The sequence below is a fragment of the Condylura cristata genome, unplaced genomic scaffold (assembly GCF_000260355.1).
Source record: "Condylura cristata isolate star-nosed mole 26May11 unplaced genomic scaffold, ConCri1.0 scaffold00004, whole genome shotgun sequence".
NCBI lineage: Eukaryota > Metazoa > Chordata > Mammalia > Eulipotyphla > Talpidae > Condylura > Condylura cristata.
Genome location: NW_004567105.1, coordinates 11,698,653 through 11,725,182, shown reverse-complemented (window position 1 = coordinate 11,725,182; position 26,530 = coordinate 11,698,653). Strand labels below are relative to the sequence as shown.

The 26,530-nt window shown below is 39.6% G+C and overlaps 1 protein-coding gene across 4 annotated transcripts in view; it reads left to right on the top strand.

Moving 5' to 3' along the window:
• Nucleotides 1–26,530, top strand: part of ANO4 (anoctamin 4) — a 264,528-nt gene that overhangs the window by 200,491 nt on the left and 37,507 nt on the right. For all 4 annotated transcript variants that reach the window (XM_012720423.1, XM_012720422.1, XM_012720425.1 and 1 more), the window contains 6 exons: nucleotides 3,674–3,780; nucleotides 9,156–9,211; nucleotides 10,153–10,274; nucleotides 13,286–13,420; nucleotides 14,921–15,017; nucleotides 19,243–19,303. In XM_012720423.1, the coding sequence (XP_012575877.1) occupies nucleotides 3,674–3,780; nucleotides 9,156–9,211; nucleotides 10,153–10,274; nucleotides 13,286–13,420; nucleotides 14,921–15,017; nucleotides 19,243–19,303 (578 nt within the window). The remainder of the gene's footprint in view (nucleotides 1–3,673; nucleotides 3,781–9,155; nucleotides 9,212–10,152; nucleotides 10,275–13,285; nucleotides 13,421–14,920; nucleotides 15,018–19,242; nucleotides 19,304–26,530) is intronic.

Genomic DNA, 26,530 nt, shown 5'->3' with positions numbered 1-26,530 from the left:
TATATCCATGTGTATGTAAATATATATGGCTATATATTTTTTATATAAAATGGGTAATCCAAATAGATGGGAGTCTTTTTTTTTTTTTTACATTAATACCACAGTCTAATTTCTGGCTGCAGTATATGCAGATTTCTCCCACAAAGAGTTGTTCTCATTCCCACCCTGTAATCCCCCAGCTCCAATTCCAACATGACATCATGATCCCACATTTCACATCAGGTTGCATTGGGGAGGAGAAACCTTAGAAACTATTTAGGTACGGTCCTCCTTGAGCCAGAGGGCTGTGGATGAAACAGACATGTTAACTTTCCCCTACATTTCCAGCAGAAAGGACATGGTCATAGGTTAGTTAAATTAGATGTTTCCATTCAGATGGAGAGTGACAAGAAGCATAGAGCAGTTACTGGTACAAGTTAATACATACATACATACATACATACATATATATATATATATATATATGCAGCAGGGCATACATTTCAAGCTACCCCAGGGCTAAGAAATGTGCCTTGATTAGTTATCCCATTCTCTTTCCTACTTGACATAGGTAACTGTTTTCATTCAAGGACAGCAAAAAGGACAGTGTTGCAGGCTTGTAAAGAGTAAGGGGAAGAAGGAGAAGATAAACTCACTGGTGTAGGTGGAACCAGACTGTGTAGAAACATGTAGATTGTGCAGAGAAGTTTGCGCTTTCCTCCACATCTGTGAGGAGTGGTTGAGGAAACCAAGATGCACTAAGGTTGAGAGATGGTCTTAATGCCACATAGTATGGGACAAAGCCAGCGTGTAGACTGAGTCCGATTTTACTTTAAAGACAAGGGGAACAAGAGTGATGTTAGAACTGAAAGCTCTCAGGGCTGAAAATCCAGCTCCCTCCTCCATTAAATGGTTCTGCTTCACATATATATATGTATATGTATGTATATGTGTGTACATGTATATATACATATATGTATATATGTACACATGTGTGTATATGCATATATGTGTGTATTATATACACATATGTGTATATACATGTATGTATGCATATGTATGTATACGTGTATATGTATATGTGTATATATACGTGTATATATGTGTATGTGTGGTGTGTGTGTATGTATATACATACATGTATATATGTATATATGTATACACATATGTATACACATATGTATACACATATATGTGTATACACCCATATGTGTGTGTATGTATATATACATATATATGTACATACGTATGTGTATATATATACCACCACATTACTTTTCAGGGTGATAGCAGGGTGGTCAAGGAAGACCTTTGGGGAAATGTAGCCTGAGTTGAGGCTCAAAGGATGAGTGGAAGCAAGGAAGTATTTCAGGACCATGACTGTTGCACTGATTCCAAGGAAAGCCAACCTCCAAAGGTCAGGAAGTGTCTGACAAAGGCAGACAGGTGAGAGTGATTAAAAAGAGGGCAGCCTCTGGGACCAGACTACCCAACCCCAAATCCTGGCTCTGCTTCTTATTAGTAGAGTGAATGTGGTAATAGTGCTTGAGCTCTCGAATTCTTCACCTGTAAGAAGGGATTTAAAAATCCTTACCTTGAAGGTTATTGCAAGGGTTGGATGGTGATGTATCTGCAGAGCCTGGCATGTACCTATATGCTTGTTCCCATTTGTACCAGGATTCAAGTACAACTGAGACAAAAGGAAGAGGAAAACAAAAGTTTGAAGCTTGTCTGTAGTACTTATTATAGATAACTATTACATGAGTTTAAAATGTTCTGTAGTGCTATTAAAAAAAAAAAAGGTTAGCAGAAACCTTTTCATGCGAGAGGGACATGGGCTTTTAGCCTGAAATTATCTTGTCAAGCATGGTTATGCTTATCTGTTTTCAGTTAACATCTGAGTTTGAGTCAAAATGAGGTTTTTTTATTTGTTGCCTATTTCTTTATGACACCTTTATTTGGTATTAAAATGCTACGGTGCCTCTCAAATAAGGTAAAAAAAATAGGATAAAATTGATGAACTGCATTCACTGTAGCTCTTCGATTCCCCCTCTTTCTCTTTGATAACAGAAAATGTTCTCAGAAAACCCTAGAGAAAATATATGATAAATGCTGCCACTTGCCATTCTTCCACATGGCATTTATCTGTCATCGACCATGTCAAAGCGCTTTTTCTGAGACCCATTTTCTCTAGGATGGAAACCAAAAGCATTTCTCCAAGGAATCAGTTCGTATGCTTTACATTTTATCTTCATCTTCTCTAACCTTTCTCTCATTTATTTATTATGGAAACCCACATTCCCAACTCTTGTTCCCCAGCCAAACCCCAGGCCTACACTGCCTTTTTTCTCCTGGCCCTTTACAACTCTTGAGACTGTATTATTGGAAAACACATTTAACAGCAATTTCCCACAAAGCCTCATGACCCTCACTTCCTGCTATTCAAAAATCTGTACTTTGTACCAGCCACTCACTAGACCCTGGGGTTACAGAAATTGTCATAATTCTGTTGTGCCTTTTGTCCTGAATGGGAGGAGAACCAAGCAGAAAGATGTTGATTCAGCCCATCTCTGCCATATAGTCATGTTCATTTCTTTTTCTGGTCTCTCTTCCCCACTAATCGATGAGCTGCTGAAAGATACAGATTTTATCTGTAGTGTTTACCCCTGTGCGATTAGTACCCTACAGAGTACTGCCAGTAAATATTTATTGTATAAATGAACAAATGCAAATAAATGACAACAGAGAATGATCAGTAAATTGACATGCTTACAAGATAAGAAACAGCATAAGAAGCAAGAGGACTGACTCGGGGACTAAAAATTAGGGCAACTTGCTGGGGAGGTGGCTTCTGAATTGAGTTGTGAAGGCAGTGGCTACAACATTGATATTCTTGTGTGGTATGTGACTCGTGGGAAGTACCCAATGGAAGTTTTCTGAGTAAAATGAACTTTATCACTTGAGAGGCAATTATAGTATCGCTGATATCCTACCATTAACACTTTTGTAGCAAGGAAAGACATAAATCATTTCATGTTGAATTAGGTGGCTTTGCTCTATTGTCAGCTGGAAAATCTCCTTGTAGGATAGGGATATCCACTGGAAAACCCAGTGTCACATGGTGTCAGTGTGAGGTCTGGGAGAAACTTTGCGGGCTGGGTAGGCCTTTGGCTGAGAAAGGGAACAATATTAAGTGTATGCTTTAGAAGAAGGGACCCACCCAGGAAAAAAAAAATGGGATAGGAATGGACTTAGATGATTTCTCATTCACCATGGAACAAGACCTCAATCTTGTAAAAAAAAAAAAAAAAATCAGGTGGACATGACATAGGAGGGGACGAGAGGAGATGAAGTAAAATTTTAATTGAGCTTATCTACTGACCTTATCTACTGAGAAAAAATAAGATATAAAGCGTAGGTTCACAATTAGCTTATTTTAAAGTTTCTTAATTTTATTGAGCCCAGCTCCTCCTGATATCACGATGTGAGAGTTCAGGAGACTGAGAGTCAAAACTACTGAGGCTTACAAGCCTCCTGCCTCTCCATAATTCTGAACTCTCTCATGATGTTCCAGAGGTGCCTTCTCTGTGATTGACTGAAGATCTCTCCTATGAGCAATACCAAATTATATCAGAGATTGAGCTTCCTCAGCTCCAATTAATCCTCAACTTGTGTTTTCAATATGTATGTGCAGCTTCATCATACACAACAAAGACACATTCTTCAACAATGCCACCAGAAGTAGAATTGTACATCATATCTTACAAAGAATAAAGTATGAAGAAGGAAAAAACAAAATTGGTAAGTAACCTATTAATAATTACCTATTAATATAATAAGCTACTTTTGATATTTGGAGGCGATAGACATCCCCCTTGGTGGTATCGAGTTATGTACTCTAGACCCACTCTTGTTTACAAAACCTCTGGCTACTCCCTTGACAGATAACTAGCAAATGTAAGCTCATAATAGCATTCTTAGATGCCTTCATTAAGTAGCATGTCACCTCATTTCTCAGATCGTGGAGAAATTCTGTGATTCAACAAATTTTAATGAAGTGCCCAAATGTGTTAGGCACTTGGGTGTTGGGAGCACCCGTTGTGTGCCCAAGTAGGTGCTGGGAGAGATGAACACAGTTCTCCCCCAGAGCCTATATCCCAGAAGTTAAAAGTAGACAGTAAGCAAATACAATAAGTAATGTACAGAAATTGACATGTGTGATGTTATAGAGACAGCCCGATAAGGGAAGGTTAGTTCAAGGTGACACTGAGAGATCAGGGGACGCTTCACTGAGATATGGAAATTTGGACTGAAGCCAAAAAGATGAGAGGAAGCCAGCATGGGAGGATGCAGGGGTAGCTGTTCTAGGCGGAGGGACCTGCAAGGAGAGAGATGCGCTTTCACCCAGCATAAATCCTCCAAGTAATCTCACCTCCCCCAATAAATAGCACCCACCATTTATATTTTAGGCATTTTTATGAGAACATTTCCATATCCTATTACCAAATTTCCTGCCTTATTAAACAGATTATTCTACATCAAGAAGATTTGGGTGACTTCGTTCTTATCTTTATCCTAGTAAAACTTGTCAGTAGCTTAAATAATGACCTATTTCTGTCAGGTTCTCGATGTGGGGACAAAACACACACACACACACACACATTTGAGTAGTTAAATAACCCTAGCAAGAGTGGAGTAGTGAAGGATTGGTGACCAAAAGATAAGAAGAACACCAGAGAACAGAGGATCAGCAGGCACTAGGAGCAGCTCCTGCTCTAAGAAGGACTCCTCCTGACAAAGCTGAGATCACATCCTGGTGGCAGAGGTGAAGCTGGGGTTCAACAGGTGGCAGAGTCATTTGCTAAGGATTCCGCCTGAGCAGGGCTTTCTGGGAGAATTTGCAAGGGGGTCTCTCATTGGAAGCAGAACTAGTCTGTGGGCTGGTGGGAAGATACCTGCTCCTTGAGGGGGTGCCGTGAACTGCTGGTCACCATGCACTGCAGGACCTACATGAGAAAGAAGCTGGGTGCTGTAGGTGTCTACAGAGAGGAACATACTCATGACAGGAAGACTAACTCCTCCCTCCTCAGATCCTTCTATGAACAAAACCCAACACTGTACCAGGCAGAGGAGATGTAGTTACAGGGTCCAGCTCCATTATTGCACAGCAGGCAGTGATGGTTTGTGTGGAGCTAAGGGGCAGTAATTTGAGACCTGGCATCTAGCTTAAATACCTCTTGTCAAGCTTTCAGGCCCGATAGAGATTGAGATTGGGAGGATGTACTGAGCATGTTAGTCATAGAGCTCAGGAGCCTGAGAGAGCTCAGGATCTGTAGGAAATCTCAGCCAAACCCAATAATATGGCATTCAGTCGTTTGTAAATGCAAATTCCTACTCATACATTCATCAAAACAACCACCCTGGTATAGTGTGGGAGAAATGCTGTTCAGCATCCTGACAAGAGGATCGGACTCAAGAGGTTTGGCCGAAGGCGAGCTGTGTGAGTCACTCGGATGGCGTAGCTGCCAAAAACTACTTTGAAACAAGCTGCATAAATTAAAATGTAATCGGGAAAAACAGACAGCTGCATATCCAAGTCTGCAAATAGTGAGTCAGTATTGGTGGGTGTGGTGGACTTGAACCTGACTTAGACCTTTTTAAATTTGAATATATTGTGGTTTTAAGCATCTCCACATAGTGGAGATGTGTCCTGTACCTAAAGTCCTCCATGACATTCCAGCTGGAAATTCTTCCTCTTCTGAATTCCTGTGGCCATTGTTCTGGCAGTTTGTTTGATGATCATACACAGCTCTTATTGTCTTGAGTTATTTTCAATAACATAATGAAAATTCTGGCATGGAGGAGCGCTGTTAACATTTTGGTACACTAAATAATTTAAATATTTCATTAATTATTTTCTTTGCTTTTCCAGGTGATTTTTTAAGACATAGTATGCAATACTTATATTTCTATCTTACATTTTGCATTGAGCATTGTATGATGAACATACTAGAATATAAGAAAGAAGAAGTGAAAATAATGGCAGTAGCTATTCTGGATTATTTCTCAAAATGCAAATAAGCAGAACCTCTGCTAATATTGGTATTATCATTTGCAACAAATCCCACAACTCACTGAACTTTAGTGTGTTGAGAATTTGCAACTAAAAATTGCTTGGGTTCTTAAAATTCTAAATAAGTTGCCTCCATCATCTTTGTATTACCTTTGCCTAACAGCATCTGGAATACAGTAGGAATTCTTGCTGAACTGAAGGACTTTTTAATATGTTTAGCGTGTAACTATCAACTTCTTACACAATCAAAATAGTGTATAATGAAAACATACAGTAACTATTATGTTTAATTTTTGCATCTCAAGCTGTGGACTACTTTTACAAGTAATCTTGTATAGACAAAAGACAGAAATAGTAAATTATAAATGTTCTGATGGAGTACAGGAAGTATATTATTGTTACTAGTAAGAAGGGATCTTTTTAAAAGATTCTCTTTTGATGAAAGAAAATTCTATTCAAGAAACCCAGCTTTGAAAATTGGTTATGACAAACTGAAAAAGTACCTAACTAGTAATGACAGAGCAGGATCATGAATTAGAACAAAAATATGCAGTGAAATTACAAATACTCTATTGCTGCAAGGTTCATCATCTTTGGTTTTATAAATAAAAAGAAAAGAAAATTTAACATCTTGGTAGAATTACTATTCACCCAATATTGCTCTCTGCAACTGTTTCTGGCAGTAGCACCTTGCATGAGCTAACATTGATTATAGATAACACAAAAACACTGATTTGTAAACATGATTCATAAGACTTTTACAGTGGAGGAAAGACTAAGGCTATGAACGTTTCAACGTCATTCTGAATTTATTACAACTATGAAAATCAAACCTTTTAAGGCTTATTTTCAACTTAGAGGAATAAATAGCTCAACAAAAATTTATTTTACAACATGGATGCATCAAATAAATCTTGAAATTGGTTTGTATTTTTCAAATTGATGCTTAGAAAGAAAGTAGTGTGACAGAGTTTAAATATTACTATTTTCATATTTTGCAGTATTTTGCTAAATTATGATAAACTCACAGAGATTATCATCAGTTTTATTAGAATCCTAAAAGTCCTTTTATTCATAATATCTGGGATGGTTAAAAATTACTGATAAGAGATGTGAAATTCTCAATAGAGACCCCAGGAAATCAGAGCTTTCTACATAATCAGTCATTTATTCATTCATGACAAAGGCATTTATTGAGTCTTCTGTATGTTAGCCAAAATACAAAAAAGTCTTAGCTATCTGTATATCAAATGTTTGCCTTAGTTATTTAGTGTTACTATCAAGCATCATAAAACACACTAATGTTACTGCTATTAAAATGTATAAATGTTAATTGACCCTCCATCAATGAGAAGTGACTCCACACAAGTTCACCTTCTGGTGGGGCTTTGTCTCTGTACTCTCATCAGAATCTAAATCACACAGTTTTTTCCTATATAAGCCACTTGAAAAGTGTCCTTCCAATAACTTCTTTGAGGTATTATTCATCCTCTTTAAGAAGCAGCCTCATTCTTGACCTACAAGAAACTTTACAGATGAACACATTAAACTTCTACTCCTGCCCAAAACTGAGTTAAATGGGTACACATTGTCTCTTCCATGGGAACAAATAATAATAATAATAATAAATTATGAGAATTAAGACACTGCACAGTGGAAAACCCAGAACTGGCATCTCTAAGAGGCAGAAAACCAATGAAGCCAGCCCTGCAGTGACCCCAGCTTACTTCCTTTAGAGTTTTGGGAAAAAGCAGAGGAAGAAAAACCTCAGGTAGAACCTGGTACATTCGAAGTGAGAAGATGCTTCTGAAAGTCCAGAGAGTCCAAGGGAGCTAGAATTCTAGAATTCACAAAACCAAGTACCAGAAAGCAGAGTACTTTGTTATACAGACCACTTTTGTTATACAAAGATAAACTTCTGAAGGTTTGCAAAGACCGGTTACCCCCCAAGTATTCAGCAAAGTGCTCACTCATGCAAAGTACGGACACAATGCTGGAAGAGAACAATCTAAGATTTCTGTACTGGAATATTTCATAATTCTCTGAAGATGCCAATCTACAGCTTAGAAATTAATACACTGAAGAAAAAAAAAGCAGGGCTCAATATTTTGCTGCCTGTAAGAGGCTTTAACTAGAAAGAACAAATGAGTTAAAAGAATCAAAAATAAATACGCCAAGCCAGCCAAGCAAAAGCAGGAATGGCTGTATGGATATCAGACAAAAGAGATTCCAGAGCAAAAAGGTTGCCATCGATAAAGAAGACCTTTTTACAATTATAAAGGAGGCAATTCGCCAGGAGGCTGTGACTTCCTAATATTTCTTCACTTAATAACTGAGCTTTAAACTACATAAAGGGAAAAGAAAGCATAGAACTGCTGAGCAAAATGGACAAGTTTACACTTACAGTCAGCAGTCTTAAGACCCCTTTCTCAATAGTTAATGTAACAGTAGACAGATAATCAGTAGAAGTTAGAAGAACTGAACAAACAGTATCAATAAACTTAATTGACCTTTTAGACCACAGAATATTTTCAAGTGCACACAGAACATTACCAAGACAGACCAGATTTGGGGACATGAAACAAGATGTAATACGTTATCTTTTGACCACAATGGAATTAGATTGCATAGCAAAAAAGATCTCACTGAACTGAGATTTCATTAACTCAAGATACACTTTTAATGGGTGACAGAAAAACTCAAAAGGGAAATTAAACAGTATGCCATACTCCATGAAAATGAAGCTATATCAAAAAGTGTGCAGCATGTAGAGCTCTGTGACCCTCCGTGGCTATACAGGGAAAGTCCCACACCACATTTTTATTTTGGTAAGTCCATCAACATCTCTTACTTACATTTTCTATGCCAGCCATATACAAATCTGTATCATTATTTGGTTTCTGTCTGAAAACCTGATCCTAGTCCTTAATCCCAATTTCCTAGCAGAAAACAAAATCTTCTAAACTATCTGCATCCCCAAGTGGGTTTGAATTGCTTTTGAAAATCTAGATTGTTTTAACAAAAAAAGTACCACCTTTCCACAGTAGCCTTGAGTGCTGAGGGCTCAGCTGTATTCATTCCAACCTGCCTCCGTCTGCTCTAGGTCTGAACCGTTTGCTCACCAACGGCTCCTATGAAGCTGCATTTCCCCTGCATGAGGTATTGTATTGTGCTTTTTTTCTTTTTTGGTTTCTTGTTATTACATTGGCTTCAGGGGATAGTCATTAATTGAACGTGTTGATAGGACATTTGTGCAGAATGAATTTAACTATTCAATGGGTGATGAGGAAGTGCCACCTTACAGGTCCTGCCTCTCTTCCAACGTGGATTTGTTTCTATTTGTCTTTTTATGTAATTGTGAGAATACTTGAATCAAGAGTCACTCAACATGAATTCAGAGAAATAGCCGGGCTCCAAGTCATAAAATTAAAAAGTCATTAAAAATTTGCATGAGGCATCAGACCCAGGAGGGAAATGTTCCTGAAATAGAGTCCCTGGAACGAAGAAATTGTAGCTATTCTTTAAGGCGTGGGAAGAAGCCATCTTGCAAAGTGTCTGGTAACCAGAAGTGACAAATGAAAATTAATGGTATTGTACATATGGCTTATTTAAGATATATACTTTTTTTTTTTTACTTTTTTATTTTATTTTTCATTCACTTACTTGCTACCTGGCCTTATATATAAGGAGTTTTGTAAATGTCGTTGCAATTATGCTTTATTCTGTTTTCCTCATTAGCCCAAACTCAGATAACCCAGAATTCTTTTTCCATGTGGGTTTTCGAGGACACAGTCCTCACTATTGATTGGGCGGATGGAAAAAGACATGTGTGTGTATATATATACATAAAACGTGGTGGCATTGAATTTGAACTCAGGGGCAAACTGCTGATTCTAGCAAATGCATGCTTTCATTCCACGGCATCCTAACAAGGGAACAGCAAGAAGAATCAGCCAATCTACACTCCCTGCAATAGGAACCCACTGTTCTCTCATATCACCCCTATTGCTACTCTTGACTTATGACTAACTAGCCACACGGTCTGCCTTTTCCTGGACCTTGTGGGTAGCACCTCATCAGCAGTTGTGTTTTTATCCCAGGGAAGTTACAGAAGTAAAAACTCCATTAGAACTCACGGAGCAGAAAACCACCGACATCTGCTGTACGAGTGCTGGGCCTCCTGGGCCGTGTGGTATAAATACCAGCCTTTGGATCTTGTCAGGTGAGTTTATAACCAGGTGCAAATGTAAAGCTTGCACAGATGATTAGGGAAGACTGTTCCCTGGGAAAAGCCAGGACTGGAGGAAAACGGCCTGAGACACACAGTTCTCACATATCTGGCTTCTTTCTCAAGGGGGTACTCATCAGAGGACACTGGATATTCTTGCTGGAACAGACCTCCTGCTGATGTGGAGGGTGTTTCCTCCAGAAGATCATGTGGGTGACGGCTATTGACAAATTATCAATAATAATTGCTTCCATTTATCAGTGACAAATGGGATATTAGTTACGGTCATGAAAGTAGGAAATACAAGATGCTATCATGCTAATAAACTTCAGGTTTCTTTTAATTTTCATTTTTACCCATAACACATAAAGATTGCATTAATTCTGCAGGTCAATTAATTGATTCACTTAACTGATAGTAATTATGCAGTAAAATTTGCTTCTTGAAAATTCTGCATGAATATGCCTAACCTTCTGCCAAGCAGTTTTATAAAATTTCTAATTACAGCTTTACTTCATCGCCCTGGACACACCCCTTGTCACTAGACAGAGGCTAGATATGAAGTTTGGGGAGCAATAAGCCACGCTGGTGGTTATGAGGACTGGGTGATGAGAATCCATGCTGCGTAGGCTAGCTGCCTTGGTTTCCTATTTACTGGGGCCCTTAAAAATGAGCCCAGAAGAAGGTGAGATAATAAGACAACTCACTTTATAGCTCATCTCCTGGGGAGACATTTTCCCTGCCAGAGTCCCTGTTATCAGTGTTTACTCCTGTAGACCCAAAGATATTGATGAATTGGATCCCATTCTTTGTGTGGTAAACAAATGATCCAGATGTTCTGGGTGAGTGGAAAATACTTTCTGAGATGAGCTCATTTTCATTTCAGTCTTAGTGCATGATAAAATAGTGGGGGGGGGGGAGAAGCAAATGCTCTTCCCAGCCTTGATCCTGCATTATAAGATTACGTTGATTAAAAATTACAGAAAAGTGCTTCAGGGAAAATCTTTCATATAAGATGGGGCTTTGATTAAGATGTTGCAGTTTGTCACTGAGTATTAATTACTGTCCATTATGTTTCTAGTTCTAAGTACTCTGGCCCAAGATAAGCAGAAGCCCTGGTCTCTGGCTTTGATGCACCAGAAAATAGGCTCTCCACAATTAGGTAAAAATGTGTCATGGAGACCATGGTTTTACAACAGTTTGAGAAATGGAAGTGATGGACTGGGTCAGTGCCACTAGGGAAGGTTCTACAGAGCTGACCCCTGGAAGGGCAGTGGAGTTCATGCTCACAACCAGAAGGGCAGTGACGATCCCAAGCAAGATTAGAGTAGAATGAATTTCTGGGGCATACAGGGACTCTCATCCTTTAAATGTCCCATAGATGTTGCTTCTTCCCTATCTGTCCACTCCAGCATCTTCTCTGCCATTGTTTTCTCTTACCTATAATCTAGGTTGTCCCTTAATTGGCCTTCTTTTCCTACTTTTTTCTCTTGCAATCCATTATCTTCCCTGAAAGCAGAATGCCCTTCTCAAAATATAAATCTTATCTCCCTTGATAGGTTGCAACTCTCATGATTTCTATTTTTTTTTTTTCATTTCCCTCAGAGGAAAGATAAATGTGCTTAAGTGTCTGCAAGACCCATTGAGGGGCTTAGCCGCCTCCTACCTTACCTGAAGGTCACTTCTTAATCCCAGTGTTCCAGCCACACTGCCTTTATTCACCTGGTCCCTCCCAACATGAGGTCTTTATATATTCTTTTCCCTCTGCTGGACACATTCTGTCCTTTCTCCAAACAACCTAATTTACTGTGACTCATCAACATAATAGTCACCTCCTAGAGAAGCCTTTGCTGACTAAGGCAGTTAGATAACCGTGGTTTATCTGTTGTGGAATTGTGTTCTTCCCTTTTTCAGCTCTTTTCCCAGCTGTGTCATTATAAAGGTCTTTAGTGATCGCTCTGTATATCAGCTTGTGAGGTTCACACAGGCAGGAACAGTGCTTATTCTTCTCACCATGGTATTCACAGTATTTAGGACATCATTGCCTCCTAGATAGTGTTTTTATTTCTTGGATGAATAAATAGATGTAACTGTGAGTAGGGATCATTTTGGGAACATTTTCTGGGAATGGGGAGTTGCTGTTGGGGATGCAGGGGGAAATGGGGGCCCATAAATAATCCACACCCTTTGACCATTTTAGGAGGAAAGCAACAGCCAGTATTTCAAAATGGATAGTTGATAACACTTGTTTGAAGTGAAAATTGTAAAAATTAGAATATCATTAATACCATGTTAAGGACTAATTAATTTTCAATGAAATGTAGTGGTTGTGATACATAGAAAGCATAACTGTGTATTCTAACACAGGCCAATCACATTGTTAATGGTGTTTAAAAAAGAAAGAACAAGGAATCCTTGATATTTCCAACCTTCACAGACCACAGGGAACTAGGCAGACTAGTTACTCTCAGGTATATGGAAAGCCTGTGAAAAGTCATTAGTTCAGGGGAAATGTTGTTTGCAGTATTAATTCATGTTGAACCTCAATAGGATTCTTTCATACTAATATCTTAAGGTTCTAGTTTGTAAATATCTTGTACAGCTATGAACTATTGAAACTATGAACTGCTTTCACTATTTTAAAGTATATAACTTGCTTGTACATACACTACAAGCAAGAATACCCTCAGAAATGACAGAGATGACATGATGTGTGGCATTAATGCTTCAGATTTCCTTGGTTCCTTGTCACTTTGTACTACCTTCCTGAAAGGACTGAATTTACTCTTTATCCTCAGAACAGGTCGGTGTATAATCCTGTTCTTTTATGGAAGAGTTCACTATACCATGATACAGAGATGAGGAAAAGCAATGGAAGCCTAGAACCGAGATTTGGCCAAACGTTCCATTCTTCTAATTACTCAGTCTGTGTGTTTTTCAGAAGGCTACAAATAAAAGCAGAGGGTGTTATAATGCAATCTGCAAGTCTGTTTTATCTTCAACAGGCGCTACTTTGGAGAGAAGATTGGCTTGTATTTTGCCTGGTTGGGCTGGTACACCGGCATGCTCTTCCCAGCAGCCTTCATTGGCTTGTTCGTCTTTTTGTATGGAATCATTACTCTGGACCACTGCCAAGTCAGGTATGGGGAACTCTGGTGAGCCTGCCCTTGCTTATATAGATCTAACGGTGTTTGTGCTTTGGGGATTACCTTGGAGTTATGGAACACATCTTTTCATCCTGACTTTCCAACTTCTCCTGAAAAAATTCATAAGGTATAATTCACTAGGTCTTGCCATCCATTACCCTGTGCTGTGGTCTTCAGCTACCAAGAAGACCAAGTTTACTTTCATAGACAGAGAAGCCACACTACCTACAGAGCACATCATTTTCACTCACAAACTAAAAGTTGCTCTTTCTGACTTGTCCACCTTTTCACTTTCTGCTAACACCACCACATAGTGAGCTAGCACGGATTTTTTTCTGAGCTCTGTACCTTTACAAGAGCCTTTTAAACTAAGCTGGAAAGACATCGCTCCAAGGTATTGGACCTTGAGAATGATTCAATGTTGACATCTCTTATCTTGTCTCTTTCACCATAATATATTGGGTTGTAAATGCCAAGAAATAGATGATTAGATCAAGAAGATATGATAGAATGCTATTCAGCAATCAAAAAAGATAAACTGATGCCAATCTTAACAGCATGGATGCAGCTAGAAGGGACTATGCTCAGTAAAATAAGCCAGAAGGGAAAAGAAAAGTAGGGGATGGTTTCACTTTTGGAGGAATATAGGGGAACCAGAAAGGGCTCAGGGCAAAAAAATAATAAATAAAATTAGCAGGCAACTATAAATCAGACATTCTGTAAGGGTGGGAGAGACAGAGGGGTCACATCAAGGGAGGGAAGAGCACAGGGGACTGTGGTGATGGGTCACGTGTGCACTGGTAGTGGGAATTCTACGGGGACTACACCTGAGAGGAGAAAGCAAATTGCACAAAAATGAACAATGATGTATTAGGTTGTCGGAACAGTCATGACACGTTTTTTTCTGTTTTTCAAGCAAAAATGCATCATGACTTTTCTGACAACTTAGTAGTTTAAGGTCATCACAGAGGTCTTACAGCATTGTACAATGCTGTACAATGATCGTAATAATAAATGTGCCTTCCAGAAGTGTTTTCAAAGACAAAAGTGACTATCTACAAAATATTTGGATTTCTTGTGAAATTGTTCATAGTATTTTTATTTATTTCTCCATTATGAGTTTTGATTTATGCATAAAGCACTTGGAATAGGGACTTTTAGGTATCTCACTGTTCCTATAGTGAGGTAATAAACTCATGTTGCCAGTGCTTTGTGCATAATTTGGAGTATAACAACCTTTGTTTTGCTTTATATATTTTCCTGAGTTTAGCTTATTGATATGTAGAGCAAGAAACAGCTTTATATATAGGCTTATCAAATTATTAAAATGTTCGGGCACTTGTTCACATCAATAATAGATAAGGCTAAGATGCTTCTCAAGGCAAAAAATTTAATCTGCTCAATCTTATTTACTGGCCAAATACTGGGCAAAGTTAGAGGGAGAGGAATGTTCCTGTGTCCTCAAAAAGCACTCCTTTGTGTTTTCTTTTCCAGTAAAGAAGTCTGCCAAGCCACAGACATCATCATGTGTCCTGTGTGTGATAAATACTGTCCATTCATGAGACTGTCTGACAGCTGTGTTTATGCCAAGGTAATTTTAATACATAACACTGCTGGTGGGTGGAATTGGTCATTCACCATCCCAAGGGATGAGGACAATATCCTCTTCGGTATTTCTGGTTTTTGGTGCTCACGTTTATGTGGTAGGAGAAGATTTTTCCTCCATCATTCCATATTCTGATTCAAGTATCTCTCTTTAGCTTGTTTTATTACGTCTTAACCATCACAAGAAGCAGTAGGCTGCAGTGTGCAGTTGTTAGAGTAAGTTAGGTTCAAATCTTGATTTTGTCTATATCACTTGTCAACCAGTTGTTTTTACCTCTTAGCCTCCGTTTTTTCACCTGTAAAATGGAGAACATTATGCTTGTTTCACATGATCATGATAAGAAACAAAACAAGGTACAGCCGGAGCCAAGTGCCTGGCAAACAGTGGATCTTAGTTAATGACATTCCCATCGCTTTCCTCTCTCTCATTATCACTAGTGTCAAAAGAACTTAATTCAGGCCTGTGTCCGCTGCTCACCACCTTGATCCTGCACACATCTAGCCCCCTTGAACCTGAGTTTGCTCCTCTAAAATGCAGACAGCAGTATCTCCCCTTTGCTTCATGGCAGGTCATGAGGACAGACGATAATGGACATGAATGTGTTTGAAAAAAGCAAATTTATTGCACAATTTTTCATGACATATTTTACTACATGCTCTTAGGTCATGTTTTATTTTAAAATTTTAGGCCCACCCATCAAATTCCTAGATTTTTTTTCTTTTTATTTTGGAACAGTTACTATTGCAAAGCAATAGCTGGAGTCTGAGCTGATAAAACTTTTCTAAGTCCCATTTCCTATCAACTTGCCCAGATTCCAGATATAAAAGGGTACAGCAGATTTGACTGAACCTCTGCAATTGCTGCAGCTTGCATCTATCTAATTATGCTGTTGGCATTGCAGAGTTTTGTGGGATTTAAAGGAGAGAACATTTGATGGGCAGCCCAGGAGCCCGCCCATCCACAAAGGCACTATTATTGCAGGTGGCTGGTCTGTGTGGGAGAAGTTCAAATGCAGCAGTCAGCTGTGATTCTAGAAAACTGTGGGCTATTAGTATGCATTGCAAGGGCCTCCATAAAGCACAAAATACTCTATCTTTGGAGAACATCCTGATAAACCTGAGTGCATGAGCCCAAATTTAGCATGGTAAATTTGGGAAACACAGATTTGGTGAGGATCAAGAGATTTTTGTCATTAGCTTATTTAAAGGTCACAGGTTTAACCTGAATAACGCAAGAACAGAAACTGTTTGGGGGATCCTCAAAAGCCCAAGGTGTTTGTGTGTGTGTTTGTGTGTTTGGAAAGGTATGACTTGAGTGTAGCTCTCTTTCAGAGTTCCATAATAAATCCTAAAAAGAATCATCATGATAAGTTCCTAAAAAGAATCCTTGTAAGTGTAGAGTGTTGATGTTTTATAGGACCTCCCTTGAACACCTGTTCTATCCAAGTGCCCAACATAAAACAACAGCACTATGGTAATAGCTAGGTTATTTCTATAAACTAAGCAACCCACATTATTTCTAATTCTCACTGGAACCTCAAGGTAGTTGTTCATATTTCTACTTTACCTGGTCTCAGAGAAGTAAAAGTCCCCCCACCCCCCCGTGATGGCAGTAGTAGTCATGACACACAGCATGTCATGGGGTCTACTGAGCTGCAAGATGTTGAGGTCCTAGGTTTTGGTCTTGCCTTGACACTTAGCAAAATAGAGGCTAACAAGTACTAGTAGAGCAGAATTGATGCTCTAAGGAGCCTTCTTCAAAAAAAACTGTTAGAAATGACAGCCTGACTGTGGACTAAGGACACAGGACTGTTGGGTCAAATGAGGACAGACCCACAGCAGCCAATGGCTGTCCTGTTGTTGTTAGGAATGCTTGACCCCCAAGTATGCAGTTGCAAGAGTGAGAAACCCAACTCAAACAGACTTAAGCACAAAGAGACTGACTGGCTCACTTGACTGGAAAAGATAATGGAGTAACTCATACATACTGACCATGAGAATCCCAACACCTAGAATGGAGTGTTCTCCAGGCCCCAGATGTCTCTCAGCACCTGTCTTTGGGGTTGTTGTGCAGACGGGTTCTTGTCAGAGGACGGGGAAGCTCACTGCCAATGCCACAGCCCGGGTTCACACTTTCTGGCCTTCATCTTGCACATTTGTGTGCTTATTTAAATTTATAAGGACTGTTACAGGAAGTCTATTTCAGAAGGTATATATTCTCTGGCTTGGGCATTTTTTTTAGAATCAGCTGTCTCCCGAAAATTCTGTTATTTTGGCCAATGGGTGTTTGTCTCTGGAGGTGACATTTAGGGAAGAGTCAGAGGCCCAGCTCTGGTCTGTCAGTTCTGGTGAGTTTACAGAGAACAGGACACATCCCAGGCATCACTGTGTATGCCTACTAATGAGAGCACTTACCTAGCCAGAGCTTCATTTTTGACCTTGCTTAGAACAAAGCAGAACTAAAAGGAGGCTGGTAGAGTATAATCTCCCAGGTTGGAGTTAAAGAGCAAATGGACAGAGCAGTAAATTCTCAGAGTCGGTAGCACCCATTCTATCATCCTCTTAACCAGACAGAACTCTGAGCCCCTTGGTGGTAGCCTGAGCACACCTTTTGCACCTGTTGAGGGAGGGGAAACCAATTGTGGTGACCATGAAGAGAGAAGCCAGAGTAGACATGAGAGCGTAAGCATTTCTCTAGCCTCTGTTCTCACTGTGCCTAAGAACTCCACCCTAACTCTCCACACACACCGTCACTGCACCCCACACACAGGCACACTGTCCTGGGATTGCTCAGGATCTTGTGTTTGTGTTTTGTTTGCACCTGGAATCTGCTGTCTTGCTTCTCCAGGGTAGATTCTGGCACAGGGAGGCATCAGACTCTCCCCTCATTTTAGGAGGAACCAAAGTCAATATCATCAGTCATGCTGATTCACATTTTCCCAAATTGTTAACTGCGGTAGAAAAACATCTCTCTCCAAATGTCTGGGTAACAGTTCCAGGGAAGGACTCCAGTTGCTTCTGTTTGAGCTATATGCCCCTAATGACAGTGCAAGAGAGCTGTTATCTGGTGGAGGGAGACACCCAGCAGGCTGAGCAGCCACTAACATTGACTGGCACCCGCCACACCAGAGAATACACGGATGGTGCAGGCTTATGATGTCCACACCCCCCAAACACCCCCCGCCTGCCCTCACATACACACTAGTAGAGAACACAGACCACTCACATACCACGGGACTTAGATTTGATTTCACGCTGAGCACCCAATAACCCTCCCTGGAGCACAGGAAGTAAATTGGCTTTAGACTTTTGTCTCATGTTAGGTATCTGGTGCTGCTCATCTCGCCTATGTCCAAGGAAAGAGGAGGCAGAAACATTCGGAATATTTTGAAATGCTTCACCCTCTGATGTAACAGGAAAATACCTGTTTCTTCTTGGCACATACTCAAAGGGAAGTAAAGTATACTTTAGAGAGGGCTCTAAAGCAATAAGAAAGGTTATGTTTTATGAATGCATCTGTCATCATTTCAGTTTGGCCTGCCGTCGGCATGATTCATCCTGAAGGCAGAAATGAGCTTGACAGTTTTGCAGCAAGAATAGATATTTTTGCTTTCTGTTGCGGTGTTTGCAATAGAGTGTTTTTTGAGCAAAAAAGTATTTGCCATCTGTCTTTGTCTTATGTGCAATAGATACATCTAGTGATTACCTGAGGCCTTACTAGGGTGAAAACAGATATTGTTACAGGTCTGTGTTCCTTTCTTTTTAATGCTGAAATCTAGAGAGCACCTCAGGATATGTTTGCTCAAAACTTCACCCCAAAATAGTGCCATGTCTCCAAAGTAAAAAGATAGACACTACAAACTGCTTTGGAAATCACAACATTTAAAGCAATAACAATAATACCTTCCTAGCCTTGAATATAAATAAATAATTGCTTTTATAGTGTTGGGCTGCTGCTAGGTGTTCAAATAGATGTGTTGACATGCAGGGAACGTATTCTCTCTTCTACATCCAGAAAGCTTCCCAGAGGAACCCCCTTGATTATGTTCCAAAAGAATAGCTCCCAAAGAAACCCCACTGAGCCCAAGTATCATCACAACTTTTACAGAACTTAAAAAATATAGTGCATTGGAATTTAAAAAATAAAAATAATGTGCATTGGAATCACCTCTGTAAGAAGCTAATTTAACTCCAATTCATAATATTCCCAGGTAACCCATCTTTTTGACAATGGAGCCACTGTCTTCTTTGCTGTTTTCATGGCAGTGTGGGGTAAGTGTCTGACATTTGTATAACTTGATGATAATCACCTCAGTAGCAATCCATCCTGGCTTACTACTGGGAAGCTCTGCTTTGGGCTGTGCATCTGCCGTTTCTATATAGAGTGATATTCTGGAAGATGAGTACCCTAAACTCCTTTCCCCCTTCATTTTTCCAAAATGTCAGGTATACTTTGATTGAAACGTTGGCTTCTTCTCCCGCAATTTATCCTCTGAAATATAAAGACATACAATTCTGTTAGATGACATTATAAGGCAGAAGTTGTCATCTCTCCCTATCACCCAATACCACCATTATCAAGAGGATTGCACCCCTCTTGCAAGCTGGAATATATCCTTGCAAGTATCTCCTTGCTAGAGATAACAAGTAGGCTTTATTTTAGCCCCGCTAACCTATGGTGGCTGCCCAGGGCAAGAAGTTGAGAAACTTCTGAAGTTGCAAGTGAGTGGTTGAGATTTGATAGACCTTTTGAGTTGGAGGGTAATCAGTAAGAATCTGATAGATATTTTATAATAACTTTTGTGCACAAGGGAACATTTCAGGGCCTCTTCAGGCAAGGCAAACCTGGAATCATTCATCATCTGAATTGTTTTGCCTTAGTTGACAATTTACTGCTTAAATCTTGTATTGTCCCCAAAATGTGCTCATTTTTTAAAAGATATATTTATGCATACAGAAAACTGGGGTACAGGCCAGAGGTGCAGGGACTGTGTGAGAGGCTTCACCAGAGATAGAATGGGGAGCAGAACAGGCAGATCAATGAAGTACCTTGCTGAGGGGAGCAGCGGACTGGTCAGGAGAAGTCTGCCATGCCATGTGGGTCACCTCAGGGCCAGGAATCGAACTTGTGCTGAAGCAGCTGTGGCTAGCTTGTAGAGCTACGCTTTAACCTGCTGCACCACCTGAGAGGGCCAAAATGTTCTCATTTTAGTAAAAGAATGACTTACCCCAGGTGCTTTTGTGTGGATCAGGCTATGCCGTTTGCAGACATGTGAAATGGCTGATATAATAGCAGCTGACATCATAGTGTGCACTTACTAGGGCTCTCTGCTGGACGCCATCCTACACACTGCACAGGACCATGGTGACCTTAGAAGGTACTGTTGCACCTGTGATAGACGAGGAAACTAAGACAGCCGTTAAAAATTGGAAGTCAAACTGGGTAGTCTTAACTGCACTGTTAGATTCCAGTGTTACGTGTAACCCTGCTCGCTTCTGCTTCGGAGACCTGCACTTGAAGGCAAAGGACTGTTGCACTTGTCGTGAGCTACACTGATACCATCCTGGGATGGGTCAGTACTCGTGAAGCTCAGAGTAATGGCGTCAGAACCATCCTTTATGATTAACAAGTCACAACATCTAGGATAACACAGTTTATTTGCTAGAGATGGAGCTGTTGAGAACAGATATAAGTGGTCTGCAAGACCTCAGAAGGGGTGGGATTGGATGTGTTCGATTTGTTGTTTTGTTTTGTGGGTTCACCAGAAAACATGCAGGCTGCACTTGGAAGTGTACTGCAGCTGGGTAGGGGTGTGGGCAGCTTGGAAGTCTTGATAAGAACTGCACCAGCTCTCCATCTTTGCTAGGGGAGTCTCCTGGGGCCCGTGAGGTATACTGTCAGCTCTTAGGGCTTTTGGCTTAACCCCAATGTAGATCTTTCCTCAATGCTCATTTTTACTCAGAAAGATTTGAGGGATAGAACAATTATGGCCTAAATTAGCTTCTCTCCCAAGGGGGAAAAAAAATGAATCATTAGGGAATTAGATGTTGGCGGATACTTGTCAAACAACAGATTATTTCCCTCTGTTCTCCATTTATTTTCTCTTTCCTTTTCTCTCCCCACTTTTTAAATCAATTTTAATATTGCCAAAAATTAAGTTATCCCTACTAACAAACAAATCAAGGTCCTTAGAGTTCTCCAATCAAAATAACATGCTTGTTGTCATTTTAATGCAAATTAAGGATCCTGTCAGTAATTTGTAAGTGAAATGTCTCATTTTTAGAAAATAAATTTCAGAATAGGCCTTGTTTCTAGACATGTGTGCTAATTATATCTTTTACAATCTTATCTGTGTCCCAAATAGTAGCATTTGTATAAAGCATATTGACTAAAGGCCAGTGACACAGGACCCCTCATCAATTCCTCAGACCCCACCAAAAGGAAGTTACTTATGTATGAAGCTATTGAGAGGTTATGCAAGTTGCCGAATGTTACTCAGTGGCTGGCAAGCAGGGAGTCTGGATTTTAAACCGAGCCTGGTCTGCCCAGTGAAAACTCATTCCAAAGTGTATTTGCCAATCCCTGTGCCTTTCTAGAGTATATTAATTAAGATTTCATTAATATACAGTGTGTGATCACTATCAGTCAGCACTGGTTATGCAAAAGTAAAGATGCATCTCTTTCAAAATCTTATATTAAGGAAGAGTTGGTGTTTCTAATACAGGACGTTAAGGGTCCATGTGCTAAGTTCCTGAAGCAAAATGGAAAACCAGAGTGGTGTTAGCCAAGAGGAGATACTAGAACCAAGTCTTAAAGGTGAGCCGAGAAGGTGTGGGCAAAACTTGGAAGAGTTGGGCATCAAGGTGATCGGGTTATTTCCTCCATGGAAGCAGTTAGTCCTCGTGAGTAGAAGCAAAGGTCCTCAGTCTGATGTGCTAGATGGCTTTTTATGAAAGGGGAGCTCACAGACAAGTCTCAGAAACAGCCATGACGCATTGTATCTGCTTTGCCCCTATAGAAATGCTATTGAAGTACAAATACCCAGGGCTAATTTGCATAATCTCAAATAGAAACTAGAAGTTTGTACTAGGGAATATGATTGTATAATGACTATAGCACCTTTTTTCCTGTGTCAGAATTCTTAGGACATCAAATTAATCATCATACATTGTATGAGAGGAAAGTCATTGTAGCTCCCAGCATAGCAAAAGAACACAATTAGTAATTGTTAAATGAATGTAGAGCAGCTGTGTTTTCTCCTCAATGATTCATCCCTAGTCCATTTTATAAGTACCCACAGACTGGCTTATGCACAGTACCCCCTCTAATATCTTACATGAAATTGTTCCATTTTGTTTCTTGACTCCCTTGTCTCCTAAGTCACAGGTTAGTCATCTCCTCCGTGGACATTGACTTTCTACAAAAAAGGTTTCAATTCAATAACTAAATTTCAGCTTCTTCATTCAGTCATATTCTGTCCTTCCTGGCTCTTGAAAGATTATCCATTTCTTGGTGTTTTGCAATATTTCCCAGATTCTTGAGTCGCTTATTTACATTAATTTGCATCTTTGCACCTAATGGCCTACCTCAGATGTTACAAACTTGCAACCCCTAGTTATTATTTGTTCCTCCCAAAATTTAAAAATATACAAATTGAGTGTTGTGAATTATTTCAACTTCAAAATGACATGAAGATACACTTTGACAGTTTTTCTTGAAAGATTGAAAGATTTTCTTGAACGGTACTGACCACAGTACAGTTCATGAGAATTAAGGAACACCTGCCACTCTACATGGAGAGCTGGTTTGCACCAATCCACCACCCCTGGTTTGCACCAATCCCACCACCCCCATTGCATGAATTCCTTTTCTAGGTCTTGTACTCTTCTGTCTCTTTTCACATGTGATTTGTGAGTCCTAGCTCTCAGCTCGTTCTTCATGTGTAGATTTTGTAAGTTAAGGTTTCGGACAATCATCTCTGTTTCTAAGTTCTTGGAAAACACATCATCCTAACTACCCTGTACTCTCAAAAATAGCATTCTCAGAAAGTTATAAAGGGTCAGAAAAAAGGATTAGCATTACTAACTTGTAAAAAGAAAATTAGTATTGGGAGAAAAATGACTCTATGTACATGTAGATACATACATATATGTATGTATGTATGTATCTGCTTTCTTAGGAAACAAGAGAATCATCTTGGCAAGGTTTTGAAAAATACTTTGAGTTTCAGACAGCAGGTCATCATTTTCTTCATGTCCTCCTCATTTTATTGCTGGCCACAGTTCCATTATTGTTTTTAATGCAAAGAAATGGAATATCACCTTTGACAGGTTAAAGAAAGCTGTTAGAGCATAGAATTTTCTAGTTCCTTGCTATTTTATTTTCAAAAATTACAAGGAAAAAAAGTCCTTGCAATTATTTTCTCACAATAGACAAATTCTGCTGTGAATACAATACAGACATTTTTCAAAGTGAAAAATCAAATTAGGTTTTCTTTGCTTGTTATGTTACCAGGGGGTTAAACATTAGCAGCACTGTATCCCTGACTGCTTTGGCAATGACTGTGGGTTTTTCCAGCCTCCAGAAATGGCATATAGATCCGGGAGAAGGCTAGCAAGAGAGGCAGGCACTCCCACTGAGCCTGTAACCCTGGGGTGAGGTGCCGTTGCTTTTCAACTAGTTTCAGCACAGTAATTCTAGGGTGGGCAGAGTAGGTGTTATTATTATCGTTATTATTTCAAAAGAAAAATGAAAATCAACAAACAGCTATAAACCAGAGACATTCAAAACTGGGGCAGGAAGAGCACCTGGGTGAAGTGGTGGTGGGAAGTCCATGGGGATTACAACTGAGCTTAAAAATATATATATACAAAATGAAGAATGATGTAACATATATAACAGATATAAAGAAAAAAGAATTTGGGTTCCCATGTTAGACTGTGATCTAGTAGCTAAAGGCAGATAAGGTCCTGCCTGACTGCTACTCAGTGTACCCCTGAGTATTGCCATAACCCACACCATCCTCCTGCAGTCCCAACCCCAGAACCTGTAAAGGAGACCTTGTTTGGAAATAGGGTCTTGAAGTGATAATCAAGTTAAAATGAGGGTGTGTAGACTACCAGTATGATTAGTGTCCTTCTAAGAAAAGAAAGCGAACACATGACATTCATAGGGGAGAGGCCATGTGAAGACAGAGGCAGTTCTGTGTGTCTGAAAGCCAGGGCAGGGCAGGATGGTAGCACTGGACTTGAAGGGGGGATACAGCCTCTCGCAGTCCCCAATGGGAAGTTAGCCCGCCAGCATGTGACTTCAGACTTCTGACTTCCAGCACTATAAGTGAATAAATGTCTGGTTTTTCGAGAAGAGAGAGAGAGATCAGGGCCAGCTTCTAGTTCTGTCTTTTGCTATCCACGTGATTTCTCTGTACTGCAGTTTTCATCCATAGGATAATGAAAATATCAGCTTTTTAGACTCTTGAGAAAATAAAGAACCATATCTAACATGCAATAATACATTTTTCTCTATGGATACTAAATAAGTGGTACAGCACTTCAACCTTGGAAGGTAAGATATGTCGTTGAGAGATACCCCTGCATAAGACTCTCAAAGATAGTCTTTCAGTGGGTTTTTCCTACCTATTTGTGAATAGTTTTTGTTAGTGAAATGTTTCTTATTGTTAGAGAAGTGCCATTATTTTACATCCTTGCTAGTGTTTGACAGTATAGGATCTCTCCCAGTGCAAAATGCTAACTATACTTCGCTTTAATTCTTTCATCCCAAAGTAACATATCTCTTCTGCCATTTTCCATTGACCAAAGCTTGTTAATAGTCACATCTAACTGTAATAGAGGCTGGGAAATGGAATCTCTGCGAGCAAGGTAGGAAGTGGTTTTGGGAAAGGCAAGGTAGTCTGCCACAAGGTGAATTGCAGTTGACAGGCATTGTTCTGTTTAAGAAAATGATGATGAGTGTGGCCTGTGGAACACTTTATAATTTCCTTTTGGTTCCCGTCTGGGCTACCGCTTCTGTTGTATATATGATTCCGACCTAAGAATGAACATGAGCTTTCCTGAACACTAAACTTCTCTCTACCCATATGAAAAGGGGTAAATATCTCGGATTTTCCTAGTGTGTCAATTAATATTGTAAGCCTATTATTTAGGGTTGGTATTAACACCTCCATTTGTGGGTACAGGGTAGAGGTGAGAGTAATAAATGGAGGGGAAAAAATGCATAGAGCTCTCGTTTATTTTTACGTATCTATTTACATTATTGTTCATTTTATAACAATGTTTACTTCCCCTCCCGCCCATCATCACCATAGCCCCCTACATCCCTCCCTCCTGATTTCCTCTCTGTTCCCCTCCCTTGTGGGATCTCTCTGATTTATAATTGTCTGTTTTTGTATTGTCATAACAGTACACGTTTTCCCCCATCTTATTTGGTCCTCTTAAACTACTCCTATAAGTGAAACCATTAGATACTTTTCTTCTGCCGTCTTATTTCACTAAGCATAATCCCTTCCAGCTCCATTCATGTTGCTGTGAATTGCGTAAGTTTCTTTTTTGATTGCTGAGTAGTATTCCAGTGTGTGTGTGTGTCTCACATCTTGATCTAATCATCTAGTTTGGGGCATTTGGGTTGTTTCCAGAATTTACCTATTGTAAGTAAGGCTGCACTAAACCTAGGAGTGTATGTATCTTTTTGAATCGATGTTTTTGTGTCCTTTAGGTAGATTCCTGGCAGTGGAATTGCTGAGTTATATGGTAGCTCCATTATTAGCAGTTTGAGAAACCTCCAAACAGCTTTCCATAGTGGTTGTACCCGTTTGCATTCCCACCAGCAATGTAGGAGAGAGTTCCTTTTTCACTGTATCCTCACTAACATTTGTTATTAGTTTTTTTGAATATGTACCTTTCTCACTGGTGTGAGGTGGTATCTCATTGTGGTTTTAATTTTAATTTCCCTGATTATAAGGGATGTTGAACATTTTTTCATATGCCTTTGGTCATTTGCAATTCCTCTTTGGGTAAGTGTCTTTTAAGTTCCTCTGCCTATTTCTTGACTGGATTGTTTTGTTTCTGTTGATTCAAGTGAGCTCTTTGTATATCTTCGTAATCAGTCCCTTGTTTGTTGTATGGAGTGCAGGGATGTTTTGCAGTCAGAATGGTGTCTCTTTGTCTTGGTTAATGTCTTCTTTCACTGTCAGGAGTTTCTCGATTTGATGTAGTCCCATGTGTTTATCTTTTCTTTCATTTTCTTTGCTTTGGGTGAAGAGTAAATATATTGTTGACATATGTCTTATAGTGTTTAACCTATATTTTCTTTTATATATTTTATGGTTTCAGGTCTTATGCCCAAATCTTTCATCCATTTTGAGGTGATTCACATGCATGGTGTGAGTTAGTGGTCTAGTTTCATTTATTTTTTTGTTTCTCCAGCACCATTTGTTAAACTGTCCTTGTTCCATTGCATATTCTTTGCTCCTTTGTCAAAGA